This window comes from Neolamprologus multifasciatus, chromosome 17, assembly GCF_963576455.1.
Source record: "Neolamprologus multifasciatus chromosome 17, fNeoMul1.2, whole genome shotgun sequence".
NCBI lineage: Eukaryota > Metazoa > Chordata > Actinopteri > Cichliformes > Cichlidae > Neolamprologus > Neolamprologus multifasciatus.
The window spans coordinates 19,855,138-19,865,769 of NC_140455.1; the positions used below are offsets into that span (position 1 = coordinate 19,855,138).

General features: G+C 40.8%; 1 protein-coding gene across 1 annotated transcript; it reads left to right on the forward strand.

The window, feature by feature from the left end:
* Positions 1-865: 865 nt before the first annotated feature.
* Positions 866-9,254, forward strand: LOC146499320 (uncharacterized). The gene is made up of 2 exons (XM_085138106.1): positions 866-1,279; positions 1,598-9,254. The coding sequence occupies exon 2, from the start codon at positions 3,901-3,903 to the stop codon at positions 7,441-7,443; it is 3,543 nt and encodes a 1,180-aa protein (XP_084994232.1). The 5' UTR covers positions 866-1,279; positions 1,598-3,900; the 3' UTR covers positions 7,444-9,254.
* The last annotated feature ends 1,378 nt before the right edge of the window (positions 9,255-10,632 follow it).

Below are 10,632 nucleotides of genomic sequence, written 5' to 3' on the forward strand. Positions count from 1 at the left end.
AATCACTTATCCTGGATCATGCTCAGCATGAGGTATAGTGTCGCTTTGGTATGAGTTCAACTTCACTCATCCATCAGACTATGTGTGCACATGTACACAGGTCCATAAGTAATTTGGTTTGATTAATTAAGATGTGCAATGCAGAATTTCAGCTTTAAGTGTTTAAGAATTACAGACTTTTATACATAATCCTCTAAATGTCTGCAGGTCCTGAACAGTAAAGTTGAAAGTCTGCACTTCAAAAATAAAACACCGAGTAAAAAGAGTGCAAAGAAACATTTATCAGTACTTGTTCCTCATCTATCCTCCTGTCAGATCAGCTGCTGTTGTGCCTCCTCAGTTCACTGTAGTCCCCGTGAGATTAACGCTCCTATTTCAAGAACGTTGGTGAAAAACAAACATGGTTTACTTTTCTCATTATTAATTATTACATATGATGCACATGCGTCTCATAGGAAATATGTTTTCTGCTAATTTTGTTGCTAAATGGTTCCTCCAGCCAGCACCAAAACAACAATCTTCCCCTAAATGTGGAACAACCATAAAAGTTCATTAATGCTGCAGCCATTAGTGGACTGAGTGGATTTTGCACTGCAGGTTTCTGCTACCATCAGTTACTTGTATTTCATAAGTCTTCAAACCAAAACATCCCAACTAGTAGTTTCCATTGTCTCATTTGGATAAACATCTTGTGTAAGAATGACTGTAAAACCTTTCTGTGGACTGTGGGAGCGTCAGGAGGAGCAGCAAGCAAAGCTGGACAGCATGGAAGCATTTTAGACTCAAACTGACTCAGTTTTAAAGAATCAGACAGTCGGAAATGAACTGACGTTTGTCCATCACCTTTTATTGTGCCAACTTTTTGTTGTTAAGTGGCAGGCACGTGCAGAGGGGGGGGCTAGAGGGGCTTGAGCACCCGCCCCTTTCCTGATGGGTGCCCAAAGTGCCCTTTTGTTGAGGCAACTTTTTAAAAACTTTTTTTTTTTTAATGTGTGTGTGCGTGCGGAGTCCTGTCTGTGCCCCTCAACAATAATATTTAACTATTAATCACAATTTTGCTAAATAAAAGGATCTGCCTTGCATCAGTCACATGATCACATTTAACCAATGATCGCCCTTGACGGCAGAACGCGCTGGTTACGAGCCGGGAACGAGCTCACAAAGAGCACGCGCATTTTTTGCGGTCCGGAGCTGTAGGAGAGACACAAATTAACTCAGAGACACAGACTCATGCGACAAAACCAGTAAGTAGGTGTACAGCGTACACTGTAGTGCATAGGTGTCAAACTCTGGCCCGCGGGCCAAATTTGGCCCCCAGCCTAATTACATTTGGCCCGCGAAGCCATACCAAATTACTATTAGAGCTGGCCTACTGGTATTATGCAGCTAATATATATATTGTTTAGTATTAAGCTTTGCTTGGTCCATATTCAGTTTTTCAGCAAAACGTGTTTGAGTCCATAAGAAAAGACTCATTCTTATATCTGGAGGAATAAATATATTTCAATAAATATTAACGTCAGCCCGCATCTTTGTTCCAGTTTTGAATTTTGGCCCACTGTGTATTTGAGTTTGACACCCCTGCTGTAGTGTATAGCACACAGGAGTATTAGCTTATTACGGACACGTTGGTAAGCTGTCTTGTTGCAACTGACGAACTGAAACAAACGAGCGTGCTGTGTGTGCAACAGCGCGACAAACATTACCTGTCCTTTTATTAACTGCACAAGTAGTGCTGGTCATAACTGCTGGCTACCTGTGTAAGGCTGTCATGGGTCTGTAGCTCTGTCACCGTTTTAGGGAACAGATTTAGTTTTAAAGAAGTTTCCGGGCTTTTCCTGCCTTTCTGGGGAGATTATATTTCACTAAAAACGATCTAATATGCATGTCCACATAATTATGCATTATTATAATTATAATATATTAAAAAAACACATGCTGTATTTTAAAGAACAAACATTAAGAAGCAGATTATATTAGATTTATATTTTAAATAAGACAAAATTTGGATTTTACAGCAGTAAAATTATTGTATCTGTTTAAAAATGTAATAAGCTTTGCCCCTGCACAGAGTGGATAGTGAAACAAATGGAATCATCATAAATACATTATTTCATATTTATTACTTCCCCCTCCTCATTGCTTTATTATTGTAGCTCTAGTAATAAATAATAATGTAAGGATTCTGGATCAGCACCGTGATGCCCATAGTATATACAGTATTCTGAAGAAGGTCTAAAATGTCACTGTGTGTGCATGTGTGTGTTTTATTTAGATGGATTTTTTTAAAAATTATTACTCATGATATAACATTGTCCAGACATGCCTGGTCAGGACATGAGGAGGAAACAGTAGGAGCTGTGTGAGGCTACTAAAGGCAGTGCTATAACATTTTTCTGTCATCATTTTATTATAGATTAAGTGCTGGAGTTGTTAGGTGTGGATAATTAAATAATAGTTTATTGCAATGGCAAGTTGTGCCTTGTTCTCAGATAGACAGCAAGTGGAGAGTGATATATGAAATGATGGGATGGAAGGAAGAAGAGAAGCAAAGAGTGATTCACAGGCAGAGCCTAAATTATTTCTCACAGTTTTTTGTTGCCTTATGGTTCCAAGCGCTGTCACCAATCTTTGCATTTTGTTATTATCTCATGACACTTGTTTAATCAGCTACCATCTCTCCTATGGACTTTTTAATGTCTACAGTCTCAGATCAACACAGCCCTGCCCTTCCCATATTAGATTCTTGATGAATGTGTGTTGTTGTTATTCAGCCTGGTTCAATGTGCCCCTTTTTAACTTTGAGCACCCACCCCTTTAAACCTCTCTGCACGGCCCTGTTAAGTGGTGTTTGTGTTAGTTTCTGTTGTTTTTGTTCAAGTTGTGCATTAAAATTAAAACTCTCATATGGATTTATTTACCCAAAATTAAAATCAAAGTGGTTAGAATGAAAACCTTGTTCACAAAATCAATGTGAGGCCCCTGTGGAGGAGATAAACTGTCCAATCTGTGATCAGTGTGAAAAACGCGTATTTTCGTGGTAGAGCCCACACAGGCGCTGTAGCAGGATACACGCTGTACAAAAACACAACTTTTCTCAGCGCGATAGAGTAACATGTGACACGCAGCCGGTAGTGTCACCGGGAGCCGTTTACCTGCTGGCGTCCTGTCGCTCAGCTGCTGGAGTTACCAGGGTGACAGTGACGTCACAAAGCCAGCTGCCTGCAGAAGTCGTCGACACAGAGAGCGGAGCAAGACCGTTATCAGAGTCCAGCTTCGCTAATCATTCTTGTTTTTTCAAGGTTTCATTGCTGCTGTGGAGCTGTGAGTGCAAATCATTTTTCACTCAGGAAGAACAAGTTACAATCCAAAAAAGGGAAAAATGAACACCATAAATGTTAGTCGTGTTCACTCTATGCAATGTCATTAAATCTGCAATTCTCAGTTAATTTATCAATTCAGTAGAGTAATGTGTAAATAATATTCTTTACAGAGTAATTTAGCCTGCAGTGTTAATCTCACAATGTTGGTCAGTGTTAAATCTTGACTCGCTTTAGAGTCAATTTAACTCTAGAATTTCAACTCTTGTGAAAGAGTAAATTTAACATCAAAACCGAATGGGCCCAAATACACTCGGCAAGGCTGCAGACCCTGAATTTGGATACAGCCTGTGAGTGTGCCGCGTCTGCGCATGCGTAGCTCGTGACGTCACCGAAAGATGAAAGGAAATTCGATTGGCTATGATCTGCTGCAACGTCACATAGGCAAGAGGCCTTAGATACCCCTCAGACATTTAGACATTATGCTCATTTGTTGGCACGTGTTGAAAAGTCGGCGCTCTCTCAGGAAACGTCTCACGCGTTTAACACAAACCAAGAAATTAACATTTGTGACTCTACAATGGCAATGCTAAAGGAAAATGAATATTCAATCGTGGTCACGCCAGACCAGATTTTGCCACCAATCAATAAGTACTTCGACAAGCTCTCGGAAATTGAGTGGTGCTTTATACAAAGTGGCACATGCAACGCCAACATACAAGGCATTCTTGCTGACATGATTTCTGAAATCATTCAGACTGCCTCTGCCAGCATCCTAAAAATAGCCCTTCCTAATATTCAGGATCGTAACGTGAAAGAATGTCCGGTGCTTTTAGATGAGGGGAAAATAAGGCCGTCCCTCGGAGACTCGATCTCAACGGTCTTCGCCAGCGCTCTTAATGTCCCAAAAAAGCGATGTAAGAGGGCTGTAAAGCTGACACGCATGGTTGAGGAAGAGATCTCCGAAAAGATCAGCTCAATAGTTGCACTGCTCGCACAAAGCCCTGATTTCCCAGAAGACCCCACCATTTATGTTAGCGGTACATTTACTAATATTAAAAAACTACACTCCATGGTTCGTCGCGCTGCCTCATGCCTTAAAAAGCTTGTAGGTAAGCTGCGCTGCATGCGCCCGACAAGCGGGTGTGATACCAGTCCATTTGATTCTGATACAGAAAGTACGGATGCAAATCTCTCAGTGCAAACGCCAATCACTGAGATTTCTCTTAATCCCTCTCGCTCATGGAGCTTCAATGAAGAGATGATAGAGGATGAAAATTCAGATCAGGAGGGGGAAGAAATAGAGCTTCCAGAAGGATCAGGTGTAGCAAAAGAAGGTGAAATAAAACCAACTGCTGAAACCGAAAGTATCCGTGCTCTAACCCCTGTAGAATGGGCTGTAGTTGACTTCATCAATGAGATACTTGGTGAAATGGATTCAAGCAGCGTAGAGCCCTGTGAGAAATATTGCTCAAACAAACCTGGCTCTAATTCAGAATTATTGAATTCAGGAGACTTCTTCTCCAGATGTGTGCCATCCACCTCAAGCACTGGGCTAAAAGCACGCAAACACCACTTTTCCATGTTTGCAAAAAGACAGTTTGAAACAATGAAAAAAGAGCTAAAACAAACAATAAAGACAAACAGGAAATATTTTGTTTGTCTAAATAACCCCCGAGCCCCTTCCCGAAATACATTTCTTTGTTACCCAGGTTCTTCTTCAGTGGACTTTGACACCATTAGATCAGACGTTAATCAATTATATGATACACTGACAAAGAAAGAAGAAGTCCCTATATTTGAAAAAACATTGGAAAACATTAAAAATAGTGGGGAAATCAGAACTTTTTCTAAGGAGGTAACAGCTAAAATGTTCGATCTGTTTATGACATCAATTTCCCGTATAGCTCTAAGCGGGAGATCCCTCTCAGACACAGTCATCTCCAGGACTCCACAAACAGTAGATGGCTCAAAGCGTCCCTTTTCTCCTGAAGTCCTCTATGTCCTCATAGAAGACGTGGCAGAAACGTTTTTGCAAAAACTTTTACTGTGGGTGGAGAACAAAGAAAATTATCAAATGATTAAAACTGAGAGGGTGTCTGGGGACATCCAGCACATTCTTAAAAGAACACAGACCCCAACACAGGAAATAAGAACAGATTCAGATAACAATGGAAAGGAATGTGCAGCATCAACACCAAAACCTGGAAGCATTTCTCCAGAAAAATACTCTCTAGCATCCATCGACTCACCTCCAACGGCAAAACCTAAGAGTGTTTCTCCAGAAAAATGCTTTCTGGCATCCATCGACTCACCTCCAATAGCAAAACCTAAGAGTGTTTCTCCAGAAAAATGCTCTCTGGCATCCATCGACAAACCTCCAATAGCAAAACCTAAGAGTGTTTCTCCAGAAAAATGCTCTCTGGCATCCATCGACTCACCTCCAATAGCAAAACCTAAGAGTGTTTCTCCAGAAAAATGCTCTCTGGCATCCATCGACAAACCTCCAATAGCAAAACCTAAGAGTGTTTCTCCAGAAAAATGCTCTCTGGCATCCATCGACTCACCTCCAATAGCAAAACCTAAGAGTGTTTCTCCAGAAAAATGCTCTCTGGCATCCATCGACTCACCTCCAATAGCAAAACCTAAGAGTGTTTCTCCAGAAAAATGCTCTCTGGCATCCATCGACTTACCTCCAATATCAAAACCTAAGAGTGTTTCTCCAGAAAAATGCTCTCTGGCATCCATCGACTTACCTCCAATAGCAAAACCTAAGAGTGTTTCTCCAGAAAAATGCTCTCTGGCATCCATCGACTTACCTCCAATAGCAAAACCTAAGAGTGTTTCTCCAGAAAAATGCTCTCTGGCATCCATCGACAAACCTCCAATAGCAAAACCTAAGAGTGTTTCTCCAGAAAAATGCTCTCTGGCATCCATCGACAAACCTCCAATAGCAAAACCTAAGAGTGTTTCTCCAGAAAAATGCTCTCTGGCATCCATCGACTTACCTCCAATAGCAAAACCTAAGAGTGTTTCTCCAGAAAAATGCTCTCTGGCATCCATCGACAAACCTCCAATAGCAAAACCTAAGAGTGTTTCTCCAGAAAAATGCTCTCTGGCATCCATCGACTCACCTCCAATAGCAAAACCTAAGAGTGTTTCTCCAGAAAAATGCTCTCTGGCATCCATCGACTTACCTCCAATAGCAAAACCTAAGAGTGTTTCTCCAGAAAAATGCTCTCTGGCATCCATCGACTTACCTCCAATAGCAAAACCTAAGAGTGTTTCTCCAGAAAAATGCTCTCTGGCATCCATCGACAAACCTCCAATAGCAAAACCTAAGAGTGTTTCTCCAGAAAAATGCTCTGTGGCATCCATCGACAAACCTCCAATAGCAAAACCTAAGAGTGTTTCTCCAGAAAAATGCTCTCTGGCATCCATCGACTTACCTCCAATAGCAAAACCTAAGAGTGTTTCTCCAGAAAAATGCTCTCTGGCATCCATCGACAAACCTCCAATAGCAAAACCTAAGAGTGTTTCTCCAGAAAAATGCTCTGTGGCATCCATCGACTCACCTCCAATAGCAAAACCTAAGAGTGTTTCTCCAGAAAAATGCTCTGTGAGCATTTCAGGCTCTCTTAAAGATTCCTTTGAAGTATTAGAGATGGGTGTTGTGTCAAGGTCATCTTCTGATTTTAAGAAAATGTCCATTGACCTCTCCTTTTTGCTCTTTAAGACACTTCTTGTAAAATGTAAGTCTAAGACCATGCAATCTGTGGCTAAGACCGCAAGTACTTCAAGAGAAATACACACTCTCATCAACCATCTGACAGAGTTGATACAGCCTGAACTCAGCAGCCCAGAGTCCGCCATAAATCTGATAAATGACAAGAATCAGTTCATTAAGAAAATGGCCAAATCCCTCATCAAGGAGTTTGGCTCCCCAGACAATGTCTTAAATGCTGTGATGTCAAATGATTCATCTTTTGACAAGGCTGTGATAAGTCATTTGAAATTCGGGCTCCCCAGTCCTCCAGAAAAGTCCAAAATTTCCAGATTTTTTTCAGCAGTGTTAAAAGCTTTTTTAAAACCCTTTAGATGCTGCTTTAAAGGGCAGAAATGATTACATGACATTTTTGGCTTTTTCCTGCTGCCTTGCTTCTTTTAAAATCTTGAAGCAGAATTTTAGCACCAAATCCATTTCCATCACCCCGAACCAGTCGTAGCGGATGGCTGCCCCTTTCTGAGCCTGGTTCCGTTGGAAGTTTCTTCCTGTCAGAAGGGAGTTTTTCTTCCCCACTGTCGCCTTGTGCTTGCTCAAAGGGGGATCATTTGATTGTTGGGTTTCTCTGTAATACTGTATTGTTTTTACCTTACAGTACAAACAGGGAGGAAACTTGTGATTTGGCGCTTTATTTAAGATATATAGCATATACAAAATATCATATATATCAAATAAAACAATAATATCAAATAAAAACATTTAGACTGTTGTCTTGTTTTTCTATGTTGTCAAATATGTAACAAGTTGAGTGTGTGCATTCTGGTCATTAATAAAATTTTTTTTCATTTTTAATGTATTCGAGCTGAATTCGGGGTGCGAGGTAGTTGCTTACTACAGCATGTTTGTATAGACACTATGGAGTTCTGAGCTACTAGGAAGTAGGAAGAGGCTGACTTAACCACCTCTCCCTCTTCCCACACATACAAGATTTATTTAAATTTGTAGGATCTGATCTCTTTCAGAACCCAGCTTTGCTCTCAGGAGGTAGGAGTTAGTCGGAAACTTCAAAATGAGGGGGCCAGCTCTGTTCCATGTATGTGACATAAGCGACTGAAAAAAACTTGAATATTTTTCTGTCCTTTGAATATCTATTACGTACATACAGAATAGAATAATGCTTTAAATATCCCACAAGGGGAAATTTGGTTGTATCAGCGGCAAAAAGAAACAAAAATACACACAGAACAGAACAGAAACACAATTTTTACATATTTTACATACAAACCCAGGTTGTAGTGTGCAAACAGAGCAGGATACTGAAAGATGTTTACATATTTAGAATATTTTGAATATTTTGAAAAGTGCAGGTTGTGTATTGTACCTGTGCATTAAAAAGTAGACATGTAACTTCCAATAAGTTAGTGTATATATAGACTGAGAGAAGTAATGTGCAAGTTATAACAGTAGAAATTGTCACAGCACTGATGTAAACATCTATGTTTGTTGGGAGCAGTTTTGATTGTGCAGCCTGACAGCTGTAGGGAGGAAGGACCTGCAGAAACGCTCCTTCAAGCATCTAGGATGCAGCAGTCTGTCACTGAAGGAGCTCTGCAGTCCAGCAACATTTACATGCATGGGGTGGGAGACTCTGTCCATCAGAGAAGTTATTTTGGCCAGAGTCCTTCTGTCTCCCACCACCTGCACTGGATCCAGGGTGCATCCAAGAACAGAGCTGGCCTTCCTGATAGACTTGCAGTCAAGACCGCCTAAACCAAGACCAAGACAAGACCAAGACCAGAGGGTATCGAGACCAAGACAAGACCGAGTCAAGACCAAGACAAAGTCAAGACGAGACCAAGACCGAGACAAAAAAGTCAGACTCTATGCTCTGGAGTCTGACTCAGATGCTGCTTCGTTTACAGGTGTCAGGCATATTTATGTGTTTTTGCCATACACTCGCACAGCCCTCGCACTGCTGTCTACTGTCTCACTCACTGAGAGGACAGACGCACGCTCCACTTGACTGTTACGTCTCCTATGGGCTCAAAATGTGGTCATAAATATTTTGTACTTGTAAATCAGTTTTGTATGTGTAAAAAGAATTTGTGTGTGCGTAAAAAAGATTTGTATGTGTAAAAAAGATTTGTGTGCGTAAAAAAGATTTGTATGTGTAAAAAGAATTTGTGTGTGCGTAAAAAAGATTTGTGTGTGTGTAAAAAAAATTTGTGCGTGCGTAAAAAAGATTTGTGTGTGGACTTAGCCAAAAAAAAACCCTGCAAGTACGAATTTTGACCCTATTTTTCTTCCTTTCATCTGATTGGTCAATGTCATGTCAATCACAAATGTAACAATCCAATCAGAGAACAGATGGGTTTGGCTGTCGGAGGGGCGCTTTTTTGAACTGCAGGTCCAATACAGTTTGAAGCTGGAGGATCTCTATGTAAATATCCGATAGCAGCTAGGTCCCCTAACTTTCAGTAGCTGTTGAAAGGATGAAGTTGTGGTATATCAGTGGTTAGAAATACCATTATTACTTTAGGATTAGTTTAACACAAAGTCAGGGCTGACCCGGGACCATTGCTGTGAGTCACAGTGCGCAGCATAAAAGTCCTTTCACATCGGACGCAGGATGTGCTGCTAATGCTAACTGCTAACTAAAAGCAAAGGATCCAGAATTTGTTCCGCTGGCTGCTGGGCTCTGTGGGTTTTTGCAGTAGCTCTACCTGTACTAGATGCACCTGCTCCTTGTCTTTTCTATCTCTGACTTTATGTCCTCTACAAGAGTTTCTGTTTTTTTGCTAGTTCCTCAAATGTTCAATAAAAACATGTATGCTAATTCATAACGATGATTTGTGATGAAGACTGTCATTTCCAAAACACTGCCCGCCCCCACCCCGCGGTCCGCAGCGCTGTTGAAAAGGCTGTGGAAGTCCCTGTATTAAACACGTAGACCTGTGACACAAAAATCACCAAACTCGGACAAACACAGACTGTTTTCCTTTGTGGTGATGAAGGAAAACGCTGGGTTGGCGTGTAAAAGGGCATTTATTCTCTTCAAAGTAGTGATGGGTCGTTTGCGAACGAAATGGCTCTTAGAGCCGACTCTTTGAAGTGAACGACGCGAGCCGGGTCCTTATTGGGAGCCGTGAGTTTTTTTTTTTCTTTCTCTCACCCTCTCTCTCGCCCTTTTTTCCGCTAAACTCCGCATGCGCGGCCTGTACTTTGCGCTGGGCAGAGGGGGGAGGGGCGTTAGTTACACCTGCAGTAGCACAGGAACAGAGCCAGAGAGAAAGAGAGCCAGGGACAACAATGTCACATTAGAAAGGTATAGTAATCATCCACTATTTTCAGTTGCAGATGATAAAGGATTCAGAAATCATGCAGGCCCACATGACAGAGAATGTGCATCTTCTTTTTGTTTTAATATTTTAATTTATATTTAATTGTGTTGTGGTTTGCAGTGTTTTGTGTTGTTTCACGTTAAATTTGTTTAAAAGGAAAAAGCTGAAAATTTAAATAGTTAAAAGTTGAAATGTAAATAGTTGTTTTTTGTATTATATGATTTATTTATTATTTATTTTTATGTGG